General features: G+C 45.3%; 1 protein-coding gene across 1 annotated transcript; it reads right to left on the bottom strand.

Annotated features, from left to right (window-relative positions):
- Positions 1-808: 808 nt before the first annotated feature.
- OSGEP (O-sialoglycoprotein endopeptidase) lies at positions 809-18,747 on the bottom strand. The gene is made up of 12 exons (XM_053363846.1): positions 18,639-18,747; positions 16,216-16,336; positions 15,206-15,325; positions 14,589-14,764; positions 13,708-13,803; positions 12,560-12,609; positions 11,012-11,090; positions 10,717-10,782; positions 9,060-9,150; positions 7,867-7,942; positions 1,292-1,390; positions 809-1,008 (listed from the first exon to the last, which is right to left on the bottom strand). Exons 2-12 carry the CDS (start codon positions 16,328-16,330, stop codon positions 969-971), a joined length of 1,008 nt encoding a protein of 335 aa, XP_053219821.1. The 5' UTR covers positions 16,331-16,336; positions 18,639-18,747; the 3' UTR covers positions 809-968.
- Positions 18,748-18,776: the final 29 nt, after the last annotated feature.

Genomic DNA, 18,776 nt, shown 5'->3' with positions numbered 1-18,776 from the left:
CTCATCTTATGCTTATCTGGCCCTCTAGATTCTCCCCAGACAGCACCCCTTCCCTAGCCACCACCACACTGTCTTCCAAGGGCATACCCCTCAACAATTCTGCTTCACATCCTCCTTGAGTATTTCTGCCTCGCAGGAATGTGTTCTTGAACCCTGAGAATGCCTCTTGCTGGCCTGGGTGACGATGGAGAGGTGTGTGGTGTACAAGCTAGCAGACTGCACAAAAGGTAACAATTGCATGTGTGGCCCCCCAGCAAAGAAGATGGCCCTCAGGCCTGGGGCCGGGGGAGATTCCCCATCTCTGACCTCCATGGTCCCTCTTGATTAGGTCTTGGGTTGTTCAAGTAAGCCCATCCACAAATCACACCTTAGTTTTTCGAAAGGAAGAAGGTACATTGCACCCCCCCTTTTTTCTATTCACACAACAGCTTCTGAGGTGGGACGCGGGTGGCGCTGTGGGTTAAACCACAGAGCCTAGGACTTGCTGATCAGAAGGTCGGTGGTGAGCTCCCGTTGCTCGGTCCCAGCTCCTGCCAACCTAGCAGTTTGAAAGCACATCAAAGTGCAAGTAGATAAATAGGTACCGCTCTGGCGGGAAGGTAAACGGCGTTTCCGTGCGCTGCTCTGGTTCGCCAGAAGCGGCTTAGTCATGCTGGCCACATGACCCGGAAGCTGTACGCCAGCTCCCTTGCCAATAAAGCGAGATGAGCGCCGCAACCCCAGAGTCAGTCACGACTGGACCTAATGGTCAGGGGTCCCTTTACTTTTAATAGCTTCTGCGGCCTAGGACAGAAAACACCACAGGAGCTTCTAAACAAAAGCCAAAGCATTTATTCTGGTTCGAATTAGTTTCCCATCAAATGTCTATGGCGATTCAAGCAACCCTGGTATTCCTGCCCGCAATGTCTATGTAGCTGGCTGTTTATCGCCTTCAGGAGACATGGCTTCCATGCGGAGAGAAGCAGTGGTCAGTCACGCCAAGTCACCTCCACCTCATCCGTACGATACCTGCGGAAAGGTGGGAAAAGGCCAGATTGAGGCTGCATTTGGGCAGCGCTTTGTTCTGTCTTCCCAACTTACCTGTAAAAATTTTTCATGTTATGGTTCCCTACTATTGAGGGCAGGGCTGGCAACAAAAATAAGGTTCCACCATCTCCGTTTGATAGCTGCTGAAGCAACATCGGAGCTCTGCTCTCCTGCAGTACAGCCCAAGCCTGGGCTTGCAGCCAACCTCGCCTGAGATCTGCACTCAAGATACCCTCCCCCACCTCACAAAACAAGGCACAGTCACCTCTGTGTAATCCACGAATCCTGAAGCGCAGTGATTTGCCCTGATCGGAACATCTCCCAGCCAGCTTGTGCAATCATGGCCCCGTTGTCAATGCAGAACCTGGATGGAAAACGGGCAGAGAAGAATAACGGTTAAAGAGGTGTTGAGGTGGTGTCGGCGATGCTGGGACTTCTGGGCTCACTCCTAGTTTGGAGTTTTACTGCCTCCGGATTAATAAAACAGTAAGCTGTGGGGTGGGCCGGACGTCCACAAAATGCAAAGATGACATTTAGGTGCTTCTAAGTAAAGCTCAATGCAGTATCATTCACAATGCAAGTCCCCTTATCTTGCGGTACGAATTTAACATCTGCAGCGGGAGGGCAAACTCTTGTCTTGATCAAGGCCCAGGTGAATAGAATCAAACTTGCTCAGCCTATAATTTGCATATCTGACAACGTGGGCCCACAAAAGCTTCTTTTTTTTTATAAATTTTTTTATTAGTTTTTTCCACACATAATACAAGACAATACAACACAATACAAGACAAACAAACATACAAACACGTATAATTTCTTGACCTTTCATTTCTTAAGCCTTCTTTCAGCGACTTCCCCATACCTCCCCTTTCTGCATCCCTGTTGACAATCTTTTCAGCATCCCCTAATATCAATATAATACTTTCTTTAAGTCTTATTTCTCATATCCAATTGCTAATCGCTGCAATTCTATTTTACGTTACCCAAAACATTTTAGCATTCATTAATTTTACAACAGTTCTTAAGATAGATTTTAAACTTCTTCCAATCCTCTTCCACCGTCTCTTTCCCTTGGTCACGGATTCTGCCGGTCATCTCAGCCAGTCCCATATAGTCTATTACCTTAGTCTGCCATTCTTCCAGTGTGGGTAGTTCTTGTGTCTTCCAATACTTCGCTAATAGTACTCTTGCTGCTGTTGTAGCGTACATAAAAAACGTCCTATCTTTCCTTGACACCAATTGGCCTACCATGCCCAGGAGGAAGGCTTCTGGTTTCTTCACGAACGTGCATTTAAGCACCTTTTTCATTTCATTATAAATCATTTCCCAGAATACCTTGATCCTTGGGCACGTCCACCAAAGGTGGTAGAAAGTACCTTCAGTTTCCTTACATTTCCAACATTTATTATCGGGCATGTGATAAATTTTTGCAAGCTTGACTGGGGTCATGTACCACCTATAAATCATTTTCATAATGTTCTCTCTCAAGGCATTACATGCCGTGAACTTTATACCGGTGGTCCATAACTGCTCCCAGTCAGCAAACATAATGTTATGACCAATGTCTTGTGCCCATTTAATCATAGCTGATTTGACCGTCTCATCCTGTGTATTCCATTTCAACAGCAAGTTATACATTCTTGACAAGTTCTTAGTGTTGGGTTCCAATAGCTCTCTTTCTAATTTTGACCTCTCCACCTGGAAGCCAATTTTCCTGTCCTGTTTGAAGACTTCATTTATCTGATAATAATGAAGCCAGTCTCTTACTTTTGACTTCAATTTCTCATAGCTCTGCAATTTCACTTTTCCCTCCTCCTGTTCTATAATTTCCCAATACTTTGGCCATTTGGATTCCATATTAAGTTTTTTCACTTCCTTAGCTTCCATTGGTGACAGCCACCTGGGGGTTTTGTTTTCCAACAGATCTTTATATCGAGTCCAAACCTTGTACAATGCTTTCCTAACAATATGGTTCTTGAAACCTTGATGAATTTTTACCTTGTCATACCATATATATGCATGCCAGCCAAATCTGTTGTTAAACCCTTCCAAATCCAAAATGTCTGTGTTTTCAAGAAGCAGCCAACTTTTCAGCCAGCAAAACGCTGCTGATTCATAGTACAACTTTAAGTCCGGCAGGGCAAACCCCCCTCTTTCTTTTGCATCAGTTAATATCTTAAATTTTATTCTGGGCTTTTTGCCCTGCCAGACAAATCTAGATATGTCTTTTTGCCACCTCTTGAAACAATCCATTTTGTCTAAAATCTGCAATGTTTGAAACAAAAACAACATTCTAGGCAAGACATTCATCTTAATAACAGCAATACGGCCTAACAAGGAAAGTCTCAAATTTGACCATACTTCTAGATCTTTCTTAATTTCTGACCAGCATTTCTCATAGTTATCCTTAAATAAGTTCACATTCTTAGATGTCAAATTAATCCCCAGGTATTTCACCTTCTTTGTTACCATTAAACCCGTTTCACTCTGAAACTTTTCCCTTTCAACAGCTGTTAAATTTTTGTCCAGTACTTTCGTTTTCTGTTTGTTCAACTTAAAACCTGCTACTTGACCAAATGCTTGTATTAGTTCTAAAACTCTTTTCGTACTAGTGTCTGGCTCTTGTAAGGTTAAAACTAAATCATCTGCAAATGCTCTCAGTTTGTACTGTTTAGCTCCGACCTGGATCCCTTTAACCAGCTGGTCCTCTCTAATCATGTTTAATAAAACCTCCAGGACAGATATAAAAAGTAGTGGGGATATTGGGCATCCCTGTCGTGTCCCTTTTTCAATAGCAAATTCTTCTGTAACCACATTATTTACAATCAATTTTGCTTTTTGCTCAGAGTAAATTGCACTTATACCATTTTCAAAACCTTGGCCTACCCCCATCCCTTGGAGATTCTTTTTCATAAAACTCCAAGAAATATTGTCAAAGGCTTTCTCCGCATCCACAAATATTAATACTGCCTTAGTATTAATATTAACTTCCAGTAACTCCATAATGTCTATTATATTTCTCACATTGTCTGACAAATGTCTTCCTGGAAGAAAGCCCGCTTGGTCTTTATGAATCTCCCCCACCAAAACTCTTTTCAGTCTTTTTGCCAAAATGTCTGCAAAAATTTTGTAATCCACATTGAGTAATGATATAGGGCGGTAGTTCTTGACCTGGTTCTTATCGGTCTCTGTCTTTGGTATAAGTGTAATGTAAGCTTCTTTCCACGATTCAGGTGCCTTCTTCCCCTCCAAAATTTCGTTACAGACCTCCTTCAGCGGTTGCATAAGCCATTCTTTCAAAGCTTTGTAGTATCTGGAGGTCAGTCCATCCGGTCCTGGAGATTTTCCCAATTGCATATTTTGAATGGCTCCCTCAATTTCTTGATCAGTTATCTTCTGATTCAAAATCACTCTACTTTGTTCCGAAGTTTTTTGTAACCCATATTTTTAAAGAAATTCTTCAATTTCTTTTTCGTTCTCCGGCCCTTGTGCATAGAGTCTCCTGAAATAGCTCTGAAAACAGTTTCTAATCTCATTTGGTTTATAAATGTTCTTTCCCTCAACTTCTAAGTTGGTAACCGTATTCTGTTTTTGTCTCTTCTTCAATTGCCATGCCAAAAGTTTCCCACATTTATCTGCCGATTCAAATGTCTTTTGTCTCATTTGTTTTATTTTCCATTCTATCTCTTGATTCATCAATTCCATATATTGTCTCTGATGAAACTTAATTTCTCTCAAAATTTCATGAGACTTTGGTTTAGATCTCAGTCTTTTTTCTCCTTCTTTTATTTTTTCCATGATCTTATCCTTTCTCTCATTCTGTCTCTTCCTTTTTACGGCATTCTGTTGTATTAAAAATCCTCTCATGACAGCTTTACTTGCGTCCCACACTATTCTTTTTTCCACTTCTGTTCTCAGATTTATCTCAAAGTAGTCCTTAACCGCCTTCTGGGCCTTTTTATATACCTCTTCATCTCTAAATAGGGAGTCATTCATCCTCCATCTGAAGGAACCAGCTGTTGTTGGGTTCATTTCCATCTTTACAGCGTTATGGTCGGAGCAAGTCTTTGGGCAGATTTCCACTTTCTTGACCTTTGCTGCCATCCCACTAGTTATCCATATTTGGTCGATTCTCGTCCATGTCATTTTTGCTTCAGAGAAAAAGGTTCCCTCTCTCTCGAGAGGGTTCCTTGTTCTCCAAATATCAATCAGGTTCATATTATCAGTCATTTCAAAAAATGTCTTAGGTAATCTCCCATCCTTGGAGATCACCTGTTTTTGTGCTTTGTCCATATTTGTAGAGACCACTCCATTCATGTCTCCCATTAAGATTACATTGTAGTCCAAAAAGTCTATTAGTGTCTCATGCAGTTTCTTAAAGAATTCCGACTTCCCTTCGTTTGGTGCATAGACTCCTATTATCAATAGTTTTTCTCCTTGTACTTGGATTTCAATTGCCAAATACCTTCCTTGTTCATCTTTAAATATTAATTTAGGGGCCAACTTCTCCTTTGCATAAATCACCACTCCTCTTTTCTTCACTTTATCCGATGAAATAAATTCTTGTCCTAATCTTTTATTGATAAGTAATTTTCGGTGTACCCTAGTCACATGGGTTTCCTGTAAACAAATCAAGTCCAATTGTTCTTTTTTCAGAATATGAAAGACTTCTCGTCTCTTTCTAGGAAGGTTCAAACCATTACAGTTCCAACTTAAGAATTTCAGAGACATCTTGTTATTTATTCGGTTGCCCCTCCAACAGCACCAAGGAGATCTTCTTCTGTTGATTTTCTAGCTCCAAAAGATAGATTTGAAATATCTGGTAGATTTTCTAGATCCGTAGGTTCCGCCGTTTCCTTAAGAAGATCTTCCTCATTTCTTGTCAGGAACTGTTCTTTGTCTTGCACTGTTTTTATCTTGATTTTCTTTCCTTTGTAATTAAAAGACAGACCTTGTGGGAACTCCCATCTGAATAATATGTTGTTCTTTCTCAATAGAGTGACCAAATCCTTGTAGTGGGTCCTCGCTTCCAAGATATTTTTAGGAATATCTTTAAAAATCTGCACACGCGAGTCTTCAATTTCAAGGGCTGTTTGGAAATGTAAATTCAATATCTTATCTCTCTCCTCCTGAGATCTCAGAGTTATAAGGCAATCTCTTGGGCTCTTTCTGTTCTGTTTCCTTCCCAGTCTGAAAGCAGTTGTTATCTTAAATTCCTCCTCTTTCAAGCTGTCCTGCCAAAATTCCAGAAATTCTTTTGTCAAATAGTCTATCAAATTGTCCTTTTCATTTTCTGGAATCGATCTCAGTCTCAAATTTTTATTTTTTCTCTGTAGTTCCAATAAAGACAGAGCAGCATCATGTTCTTCCAGCTTTTTACAGACTGGTACTATCTGTTCCTGTGTATTTCCTGCAGAAAGTTTTGCTTCCTCTGCCGAAACTTTTGCCTCCTCTGCAATCTTTCTAGTTATCTCATTCTCTTGAACTAATTTATTTATAGTCTCTGTATTCAAGTCCAATTTTGTTGATAATTGATTCAACTGTTTGGAATTTTCAGTGCTCTGCTTTGTTAGCACTTCTAGGGTTTCATTTATCTTGACTAATGCCTTTGTTATTGTTACTGTATCCATGGAGGGAGCTGCAGGTGGTACAATTGAACCTCTTCTCTTTTGTTCAGCTTTACTTTTGGCCCTTGTTGTTCTCTCCTCTGTTGGGCCACTCATATCCCAAGGTCTTTCCCACGAGAATCACTTTCAGGTGGAAAATTCCACAAGTCTGTTCCTTGCAATGAGAAGTAATAGCTATTTCCCTACAGCCTCTAGATGGAGCAGTTCAGAGTTTCCAATACAAAGTAACAAAAGTTCCCTTCCTAGATAAACAAAAGTGGCAACCAAATGTCCAATATCTTCTAACTAGCCAAATTGTATCTTTCCAAAGTTCCAGACTTCTGTCAGATCAAATCTTTAATTGTAATCCAGCAAAACACCTACTTTGTAGCAAGTCTCAAATGACAGTTCTCAGTCCCGGTAGCTCACTCCCAGGCAGTCCTCCCCAAGGGTTTAAAACGGCAGAATTTTCCCTTCTAAGCCTCTTTCATGCAGGTAAGACAGTTCATAAATCTTCCCCCCCTGCCCCTGCTTGCCAAGGGGGGGAGCTGAGTCCAATGCCTGAGTCCGTCACTTTTAAAGCACTTTCTGTCAATTGCAGCTTCTTGTTTCGATGCTTTATTTACATGCAGTCCGGAGAAGGCAGACTTCCTTATTTTTTACCTTCTCCGCTTTCAGCCAATTTGTAATTATTTCCTTTTAAATTTGTTGCTCAGTCTTACTCACGGTAGTCCAATTTGTAATCCAAATGTCAGGAAGAAGTCGGCGCTCTCCGTCAATGGCGACGCGGCTTCACTTCACGGGCTGGGTAGCGGCTCTCAGCACCGCGCTCCCCGCTGCCACTCCGGAGCCTTTAAAAAGGCTCCTTTGCAGTAAAGAGGGGCGCTTAAGGTGCCCACCGAGCCTCCTTGCTCTCAGGCTTCTGCGCCTGAGATTTTAGGGGTCCCCGCTTCGCCGTAGCGGTCAGACCCGAACTCGTGAAGAAGCCTCCCTGAGCGGAGCTCAGCGGGAGGCGGCCATTAGCGCTGGCGCCAACCGGAAGTTGAAGATGCCACGAGATTCTTGGTTGCTTTTGCTGCAAAATACTTTTTAACAAAAGGGCGCAGCTACCCCTCTGCGTTAACCATGTTTATGAATCTGGAAAAAACAGCTTTGGAAAACCATTCTGCCGCAAATTCATGAGAGCCCAAATCTGGGAGGGTCTTGGAATGGAAGCAGGCAGGTGGAAGCTTACCTTTCATCCGTAGCAAAGAGTTTTGCTCCTCTTTCCTTGCACATGATTCCCATCATCTCCTGCAGCCTCTCATTACCTGGAGAGGAAGAACACAGGGAATGTATGCTGTGCACTCAGTGAGGGCAAACCGACAACATGCCAGAAAAAGCACCTTTGTATGTTCGGCACCTGCCCACCTCCAACGAGGGAAGAACCTAACTCAGGCATAGGCAAACTTGACCCTCCAGATGTTTTGAGACTACAATTCCCATCATCCCTGACCACTGGTCCTGTTAGCTAGGGATGATGGGAGTTGTAGTCCCAAAACATCTGGAGGGCAGAGTTTGCCTTTGCCTGACCTAACAGGTGGGTGGGTGGGTGGGTCTCAGTCTTGGCTGTCTATAGCAAACCTAGCCTTCTTCAAGATCAGGATAGTGTTCTTCAACTTTGGGTCTTGTTGGACTACAACTCCCATCATCCACAGCCAGTTTAGCCAATGGTCAAGGATGATGGGAGTTGTAGTCCACCAACATCTGTGGACCCAAGGTTAAAGAACACTGCCCTGGTGGACACAGGTAGTTTGGATTTTGTTTCCACAGAACAGTTGTGGGTATAAAATGAGGAACGTAAGAAGAGTCTACTGACCAGGCCAACAGCCCTCTCCCCACCTGTAATTCCTAGCAACTGGTATTTAGAGTCATATACTGCCTCTGGCTGTGGAGAAAGAACATAGTTATTGTGTCTAGTAGTCATTGATAGCCTTATCCTCCATGAATTTGCCTAATCCTCTTTTTAAAGAAAGACATCCAAGTTGGCGGCCATCTTGGATCAGGAATGGTAACTTGAGTTGAGACACATATGTGGAAATCTCCAAATTAGAAAGGGCTGAGCCAGAGTTTTTAAAGAAGCATTTGTTGCTGGGTGAAACACAGGTGAGAAAATTAAGGATTTTGAAGACAGAAACGGTGGGGAAGCAATTAGATGTGACACCGTTCAACGGAGGCTGAAAACAGAGGGTCCCAGCTCAGTTTTGAGAGCATACATTGGGAACGATGAGAAAGCACCGGGAAGGGCGAGTGATGCAGATGGAGCCACTGTGTAGGTCAAATCGTTCTGAGGACTTGTTTGGGGAAGGAGAGGTGGGAGGAGAATTCAGAACGCGAACGGGGCAGCGGCTTCAGCCATTCACACCACACTTGCTTGGTGACACCTACAGCCAACGCCACCCACGATCAGTGCCTCACGAGAGCCTGTGTGCGCCATGGCCCGTTCTGTTATCTCCACCAGCATAGCAAACAGAGTCTCCTGGTGGGCAGAGAGAAAACAAAACAGACAAAACAATTATGAAGACATTCATTTTTGAGTCTCGCGTGTAGGCCACAGGTTGAGCCCCAGGCCCTGGATTTATGTGGGCATCATAATTAGGTTCCCACTGCCACAGTGGGTACCTTTGCCCACCCACTGGTCCCACTCTCTTCCATCTCTGGGCACAAAGTGTGTCACCGTCTCCTGCCTGCCCTGATGGGTAAGGAGAGGAATCAGGCCCTTCATAGTTGCTAAGCAACCTCTAAAGAGGCCTGCTGCCTCTTTCTTGGTTGACCTGGAAGCAGCTGATACACTAAGTTGGTCTAGAAAGCACCATTGTTGCTCGTTCCTCCTCAAATAGGACTGAAAAGCAGCTGCTCAGGAGGATGGACCAGAAATGCTTTTGCCCAACAGTGGGTGGCCTTGAAAGGGCCACAAGCTCAGCGGTAGAGCATCAGAACATCCCAGGTTCAGTTCCCATAATCTCCAGACAGGGCTGAGAGAGATCTCCTACATGAAACCCTGGAGAGCATCAATACCTGCTCTGGGCAGCCTCCAACAGAACACTAAAATACAATAACCTATTAAACAAGATGTCTTCTAAAAGTCTGGTAGTTGTTTTTCTCTTTGACATCTGGTGGTGTAGCCTTATTGGAGTTCACCGATTGGGTCTGCGTTGCTCCGGGACAGGAGGAAGGAAGTCAAATGACACCGAGGTTGGTTCAAAGAAAGAGTTTATTCTGCTCTCTGGAGGCACTTGTGTGATCAAGTCCAGAGCAAGTCCAAAGAAATGAGAAGTTTCATGCAGTATATATATCCTCCAGGCACCCTCTCCCTCCTCCCCTAGGAACCCAACTACGTTGGCCTATGTATGTAGGTTGACATCACATATGTTCTTGCTCTGGTATTCTTAACCATAAAAGGATCTTCCTTCCTGTACTTCTGACCATAAAAGGATCTTCCTTCCTTATCTGGGAGGAAAGAGGTCATCATCTCCAGGAACACGCTTCTGGCGTTTTCCCGGACATCGGTCTGCGCGTATTTTGTGGTCAGCACATAAGATAAGGTACTGACGTGTTTTCTCTGTTCCCCTAGAGAGCCAGGGTCATCCCTTGCCGTGACTGATAAAGGAGAGAGCTTGTTTATGCAGCTGTGTCCTTGTTATGTTTTTTGCTCAACAGCTCAAGTTTTACGCATTTTAGAGTGCTCTCTTTTGAAAGAACAAAAGGGGGGGGGTTGAGTCAGTTTTAAACTTACTGCACAGAAACCCATTCCTTCAGTGGGAGGGCGTTCCACAGGGCAGGTGCCACTACCGAGAAGGCCCTCTGCCTGGTTCCCTGTAACTTGGCTTCTAGCAGCGAGGGAACCGCCAGAAGGCCCTCAGCACTAGACCTCAATGTCCGGGCAGAACGATGGGGGTGGAGACGTTCCTTCAGGTATACTGGACCGAGGCCGTTGAGCTAGATGCACCAATGGTCTGACTCAAGCAACTTCCTATGTTCATATGACAACCCTAGAGGCGGCATATCAGCCGCTTCCTAGGCCTTGGTCTGGTTAGTTCCTCACCTGCAGGGAGAAGCAGAGGTCCTCCGGAGTACATTCTTTTGCAGCTAGCATCCTATGAGCCACTTCCTGCACAGGGAGAGGAAGAGAAGGGGGAATGAAGAAGGGTTGCCACCGTTTTTCCTGGCAAGGCTGCTGTGCAGCTACAAGCGGGCACAAGCTCAACCCATTCTCCTGCCTTGAAGTCAGACTATAGTTTGAAAGAAGTCCCATGCCTGTCATCCAGCATTCAAGGGCAGAAGAAACCCCAACACACAGAGAGAAAGGTGATATGGAAGATAACAAGATTTAACCTTACCTCTATATGTGATAAGATCCCAGAGAACGACACATCCATGCCTTTCACTGTATAGGGGAGTTCAACCAGCTTTTGGCCCCTGTGTAGGAAGCAGAATGTGTTAAGTCCCCCTCTCACATCCCAAGGCTGTTTTATAGGTGTCCAGTCCCCTTAGAATCCAGTTTGTTTGTGTCCATTTTTTAAAAATACACCACAACGCACTAGGCCTCATTAAAATTGTGGGGAAAGGCACCCAATACGTGCACCTTGGGACAAATTTATACAATTGTCTGTGACAGGAAAGAAGTGGTGTGTGTGTTATATTTTTAATACATAAAACAAGTCTTCCCAAGGATATAGCTAGGCATTGGGCAACCTAAAACCTTGTTGATGAGAAATATACACAGTGGGGTTATCATCAGGATTTTCCTGCCACAAATAATCTTGTGAACTCACATTTGTTATTATTATTATTATTTACCTGTACAATAAATTTTATATTATGTTAAATTGTTGTTATTCATTATTTTGCTTTTTAAGTATAACGTTCTTATAATCATCACACTTTCCTTCTACATGATGCCGTAACAAGGCACAAGAGTCATGTCCCCCATTTCAGGGTCTCGTCAGCTGCCACACTTGGAGGACTTTCAGCATCCTCTTCTGCAGTGTCCCCCACCCCAAGTGAGGACGTGGTTCTCCTGTCTTCCTCAGACTCTGGGAATGACTCCCGCTGTAGCTTTTGCTACTCTGCAGCCACGTGGGTGCACGAGACTGCAGAACTGGCCACAGGGCCCTTGAAGGGTTGCAGGCAGTCCTCCCCAGGGACGTAGAGCCACTGGAAGAGAAGACTCTGCCAGCCTCAGGGTAACTTAGGACCTTTGCTGGGAGAGCATCTTCCATACCTAAGCCAACGAGGCTCACTGGGAGCTGTTCAGGGTCCTGATCTGCTGGGCCCTGACCTGACTTGCCTAGACTTGGAGAGACTAGAAGAGGTGCTGGTAATTGTGACTACTTCCCCTGTGGGGGTCCCGATCCCCAGCAGAACAGGGTCTAGGTCCCTGCCCTGCAATCTGTAATCTCAGCTTTGCTTAGTAAAATTTATATTATATTATGTTATGTTGTTTTATGTTGTGATGTGATGTGATGTGATGTTATGCTGTTATGTTATGTTATGTAATGTATATGTGTATGTGTGTGTGTGTGTGTGTGTGTGTATTTCGCACATTGCATATAAAGGGCTGAAAATGGGGAATATAGCATTTATGGAAAGCTCAGAAAGTCTGAAAGAAGCCTGTTTGGACTTCTAGCAATCGGGGCTCAATCCCAATTTGGGATGTGCCCCAAACAGGACACTTTTCCTTTTGCATTTATTGGCAATTCCTAGTCCCTTTTCTTTTCCCGAATTCTGGGTGTAGATCAAACTATTACTGAACAACTTTCTCCGAAGCCGGGGCAGGGTTGAGAATGAAACAGAAAAAAACCCAGTGCAACTCATGCAGCTAGTGAAAAATTTAACATGTTTGCACAAAATGTGTGTATGTCTTTTTTTCTTTTTACATTACTCACTTCTTGGCCATCTGTTCAATGTTGTAGCCCGGGCTGGGGTCATTTGAGATCTAAGTCAAGAGAGGCAACACAGCTGTCAGAACTCTATACGGCCTCGTAAGGCACCATCACCCTTCCCATCACACAGAACCAGCCAGATCGACCATTGGAGAGCCATTTGGCTATGTATGATACTCATCCCATGAGAGCAGCCCTACCAAATGAGAGTTCCACCTGTTGAGCGACAGTCAGAGAAAGGTGGAGAGGGATAGAAATTGCACACGAGGAGAAACAGGGAAGCTATCACTTGGCTCTCGCCTTCCATTTTCTGCATCTCTGGCAGCTAATGTTCCCTTCTCCGCCCCCTTCCAAGTCATAAGGAAAATCAGTCCCCAAGGTGAAGGAGAGATAGAGAAGGGGAAAGTAAACAGGAGGAGAGAAGCAGTCAATTATTTCTCCATTGTTTTGTGCGTTGCTTCTATCCCCACCCCTCTCAGTCTCAGGCAGGTAAGGTTATGGGCCTGGAGAGGGGGGGGGACTGGCCAGCTCTTAATTATTTATTACATTTATATACCACTTTTTCTTGAAGAAGAAGAAGAAGTTTGGATTTGATATCCCACTTTATCACTACCCTGAGGAGTCTCAAAGCGGCTAACAATCTCCTTTCCCTTCCTCCCCCACAACAAACACTCTGTGAGGTGAGTGAGGCTGAGAGACTTCAGAGAAGTGTGACTGGCCCAAGGTCACCCAGCAGCTGCATGTGGAGGAGCGGAGACGCGAACCCAGTTCACCAGATTACGAGTCCACCGCTCTTAACCACTACACCACACTGGTGGTGAATAAGTTTCTCCTCTTCCCCATTTTATCTGTAGTTGTCTCTAGGGCTGGGCGGTATATCAATATATTGTTCAAAACCGGCTTGAAGACCATATAGTGATATTGGTTTCATAATTTTTGACCTGGCGATATATCGCAAATCATATGTGTGTGCTGTGCAAAAATCATGATGCGGCAAAAACTGGGAAGCTAGTCAGTGCCTCTATGTAGCTTCATCCTCATTTCAGACGTGGTGATGTGTCAGGATACCACGGTGTTTAGCTGGTGACATATCGCGATGTCAAAAACCAGGTATCGCCCAGTCCTAGTTGTCTCTCCTTTCAATTGCTCACCTTCAACACCCGAGCAAAGCGGTCCAGGCAGTTCCCTACGGCGATGTCGATGGTTTCTCCAAATATACGATATCGGTGCTCAGAATACGCAATAACCTGAGTGTGGGGTGGAGAGGTGAAAGAGATGATGCTCAGGACACCTCCAGACCATAGGTCTAAAACACACTCAGAGAGCTTGCGGGGTAACACCTTAAGTGCTGAACTAGGGTTGAAATCTCCAAGCAGTGGGATGGGGAGCCAGCCAGCCAATACAAAAGATGAAATAAATTACCGTAAGAGGGGGAAGAGCTTGGGAGAGGGGGGGGAGACACCTATAATTTCCCTCCCCTATCAGAGGAGAGAGAACCTATGAAGAGCCTTTCTGGACCTGGCCAAGTGCTCATCTCCCAGCATCCTCTTCTCACAGTGGCTGAACAGACGCCCAAGATGGGAACCCCCAAGCCAGACCTGAGCCCAAGAGCCCTCTCCCTGCCTGCAGTTTCCAGAAAGATACTGCCTCCTACAATGTAAGTAGAGCAAAGCCATCCGAGTTAATAGCTTTGTGGGCCTACAACTCCCATCATCCATGACCACGGGCCATGCTGGCTGATGGAAACTGGAGAACATCAACAACATCTGGAAGGCCACAGGTTGCCCTCTCTTTGCTGCAGCGTTCAAAACACAGCAAGACTCGGGACGGAGAACTGTGGAAAGGGCAACTGTGGAAATATATATTTCACCCCCCCAAAAGGGCTAAAGGGTTCATCGAGAAGCACCCAAGTACAAAACTCTGAATACCAGCTGCTGGGAATCACACATGGGGAGAGTTGCTGTTGTGTTTGGGTCTTCCTTGTGGACTTCCCTGAGGCATCTGGTTGGCCACTGTGAGAACAAGATCTTACCTGCGTGTTTCCACCGCTGACGTACAACACAGTCGGGTTCTGGGCACCAGTTATCAGCCGCCCCATCTCGATGTGCCCCACGCAGTGATTCACCCCCAGCAGAGGCTTCCCCCACAGCTGGGCCACCGTCCGTGCCACAACTGCTACAGTCACCAATGGGGCACCCATGCCTGGACCTGGATAAGGGAGGGGAAAAGATGTTTAAGGCCAACAGGACCAGATGGAATTTGCCTCTCTCACATCCTAATCGCGACTGTGCTTTCCTCAATACTCTCTTCATTGTTTCCACCCAAGAACTATTAGTGTTATTATCATAAAACTGCTACTTATCATAAAATATCAAGGTGGGATATGTGGCCCTCCAGGCTTCTATTTCTGGCCCTCAGACCTCTGCTCAGGCCCTGCCCCCTCACTGGCCGTGCCCCACACCAGCTCAAGTGCTTGCGCCTGACTGAAATGTTTCCTTGAACTGTGGCAATGCTGCCTCTTGTTTCCTGAATGCAGAGAGATGCATTAGAAGGAACCTCCAACCTGGTCTTCAAGGTCACCCGTCTGGTAAGTCTCCTTGAGGAATTCAAAATGGCGGCTGCCCAGCAAGAATTATGTGAGGGACTCACCCTTGGTGAAAGCCACAGCATCGATGTCCTGTGGCTTCAGCCCAGCCTCCTGCAGGGCCTCCTGCAGCACGGCAAGGATACAAGCCCGGTGGTGACACGCTGTGTCACTTGGCAAGAAACCTGGAATGTGGAGGAAGGAAAAAGGCACCAGGACAGGGAGACATGGAAAGCTGAAGGCAGATCTCTTAAGGAGGGCTGTGTAAATTCAGTGTATATTGCCCCCCTTCTCTCTGTCCACACTCCTCTGCACACCCACCAAAAACCCAAATTGTGTATCAAGAGAAAGTATTACGCAAATGTTTGTAGAACTTAGAATGGCAAGGAAGAAGCATACTCAGGGCTGTCTCTGTGTACGCTGAGATTCTGCAACAGCAGATACAGTGGTACCTCGGGTTACATACGCTTCAGTTTACAGACGCTTCAGGTTACAGACTCCGCTAACCCAGAAATAGTACCTCGGGTTAAGAACTTTGCTTCAGGATGAGAGCAGAAATTGCACGGCAGCAGCACGGCAGCAGCGGGAGGCCCCATTAGCTAAAGTGGTGCTTCAGGTTAAGATTGGACCTCCGGAATGAATTAAGTACTTAACCCGAGGTACCACTGTAATTTAAATCCTGAAGATTGCAGCTTTTTTTAAAAAAAAAAACAGCAGCCATGTTCCTAAACCTTAAGATGGAGAAGCTGTGCTTTGAAAGTGCATTGGCAAGGTATCAGAAGCCAGAGAGACAGTCAAATAGTGCCCTGCCCCTAACTAGCAAAACGTGAATTAATAACACTAAAGAAAGCTGGAATTATGCAAAATATAATTCCAGAATGGCAAAAAAAAAAAAGAAGAAGAAGAAGAAAAAGAGCAATTCACTCAAAGTTGTTCAATTCCCATCTCATGCATGGGTTCTGGCTCGGTGTAGGATTTGGATGAGGCACAAAATGTGACATTCCTTCAGTGCAGGGTACATGCGCCCCAGGGAACACAGGGCGGAGGAATCAAGTGGCAGAACGGCTACACTCACCCTGCCCCGGAGGGGTGACATATGTTCGCCGAGGGTTGCTCAGCACCTCTCCATCCCGCACGATCCCCACTCCAATCTTGTTGGCACTGCCCTCAAAGCCTATCACCACAGGCATAGCATCCTGGAAAGCCAGAGAAAGACAGAGAGAGAGAGAGAACTTTTACTTTGTTGCAAAGATGCACCATGTTGCCTCCAACCCACCAGAGGCAGTTTTAGGGTAGCACGACCATTTTGGCCGCACTGGGCACCGCACTGCAAGGGCCACCACAACAATGCTGTAGAACAGAGCACAAGAGGCATGCGCCCAATTTTAATGTTGCGCAGGGTGCCGTAGAAATTTGAGAGCCAAAGTCTGCCACTGAGCCCACTATGAAGAAAACAGTACAATCACAAATACATATCAAAACCACCACCACCCCCTGTTTCCCACTTCTCCCTTCCCTGCCCTACCTGGTTATTTATTTATTGTATTTGCACCCTTGTGCAAATTAATTGAAACAAACAATGTAGTTTATTGTACAAAACTCACATATACATAACTCACATATACATACATTAGTAACGGATATGACCTCTGCTATTTTTAAGCAGCATTTGAACACGGTTTGGCATGGAGTCTACTAGCTTCGAACAGTCACTGTTGATTTTTGGATCCCTGCACCACACTTGAATCAGCGCCTGAATGAGCTTCTCCATAGTCATACAGCCTACAGCACAGAGGCATATAGCCCACAAATTCTCAATGGGATTTACGTCCAGGGAATTCCCTGGCCAATCAAGTACAGTGGCACCTCGGGTTACATATGCTTCAGGTTAAGACTTCGCTAACCCAGAAATGGTGGGTTAAGAACTTTACTTCAGGATGAGAACAGAAATTGTGGTCTGGCGGCACGGCAGCAGCGGGAGGCCCCATTAGCTAAAGTGGTGCTTCAGGTTAAGAACAGTTTCAGGTTAAGAACGGACCTCCGGAATGAATTAAGTACTTAACCTGAGGTACCACTGTATGTACCTGTATTTGCTGCTCTGTCACGAATTTCTTCACCACTTTTGATGAGTGACAAGGGCTAGGTCCTGCAGCAATATCCCAGTACCGTCAGGATACCTCTTTTCCAGCTCTGTAGTAACTCTCTTCTATTGGCTGCAGGCTTCCGACACCATAGTGATCAACTGACTTTCCGTGTTTGTTTTGAGTACAGGATTACGAGTAAGATAGAAAACATGCTTTGTTTCAATTAATTTGCACAAGGCTGTACAGTGGTGCCTCAGGTTACATATGTTTCAGGTTACATACTCCGCTAACCCAGAAATAGTGCTTCAGGTTAAGAACTTTGCTTCAGGATGAGAACAAAAATTGTGTTCTGGTGGCGCGGCGGCAGCAGGAGGCCCCATTAGCTAAAGTGGTGCTTCAGGTTAAGGACAGTTTCAGGTTAAGTACGGACCTCCGGAACAAATTAAGTACTTAGCCTGAGGTACCACTGTATATCTCATCTGCAAGGAGCTCAAGGCGGTGTGCCTGATTCTCCTGCTCCTCATTTAATCCTCATAGTAACCCTGTGAGGTAGGCCAGGCTGAGAGGTAGTGACAGACTCAAGATCACACAGTGAGCTTCATGGCAGAACCCTGATCTTCAGGTCCTCATCTGACACTCTAAACAACACATCACACTGGCTCTCCATGCTGTTCTAATAAGCATGCAGTAATAGCCATGCAGGTGACAGGCACAGATGCCAGTCTACTTTTTTGCCACCCTGGTGGGCATGTGCAAGAAGGTGGCTAAAGAGCATGTGCTTGACATTTGTCTGACCTGAGATTTTTCTCTTTCTATCCAAGATTTAGCCCAGGCTTTAGTTCCACTGGGAGAAAAAACAGGGCAGTTCCAGCTCTGGCTACCAGGTTTTAATAAGGTCGTTGACAAAAAAAGAGGTTGAAAGGACTGAGCCAGTTTAGCCTGGAGAAAATTAAGAGATGTTGGCAGCTGCCTCCAAACATCTGTTACTTAGAAGATGGAGCAGACTTGTTCTCTGTTGCTCTAGTGGTTAGAACTAGAATAAATAGGTAGAAACCGCAGAGATTTGGGCCAAAGTTTTATGGGAAACTTATTAACTCTTTTACGGTGAAGCGGATTGCCTCTGCAGGTGGTTGTGGACTACAACTTCCATCATCCCTCACCGCTGGCTGCACTGGTTAGGGCTGATGGGAGTTGGAGTCCAATAGATAGACTGTGCGCTGTTGGGTTAACCCCTTTCAAAGGACCTGAAATGAAGGGTTCTCGCCTTGATCTCGTCTCCCATCTGCGGGAGAGAGATATTGCACGTGTGAATCGGGGACCTCCGGGGGCCCTGCCTCCTCCTACTAGCATTGCGGAGCATTTGCTGGGAGCTGCAAAGAAGAGGAGCAAAGGAAATAGCCAGAGGCGGGCTTACAATCTCTTCCCCCCCAGTTCAGAGGGTGGCGATGGGCTCCACGTGGGTTCTCTGTCTCCCCGCTTCCGAGTCTTTGCCCTGATCCAAGTTGAAACTCAAGACTGCGAGATGATGATGATGATGATGAGAGGAAGAACC

Source organism: Podarcis raffonei, chromosome 13 (genome assembly GCF_027172205.1).
Source record: "Podarcis raffonei isolate rPodRaf1 chromosome 13, rPodRaf1.pri, whole genome shotgun sequence".
Classification (NCBI taxonomy): Eukaryota; Metazoa; Chordata; class Lepidosauria; order Squamata; family Lacertidae; genus Podarcis; species Podarcis raffonei.
The sequence above is the reverse complement of the archived record's forward strand: the minus strand, read 5'-3'. Positions and strand labels throughout refer to the sequence as shown.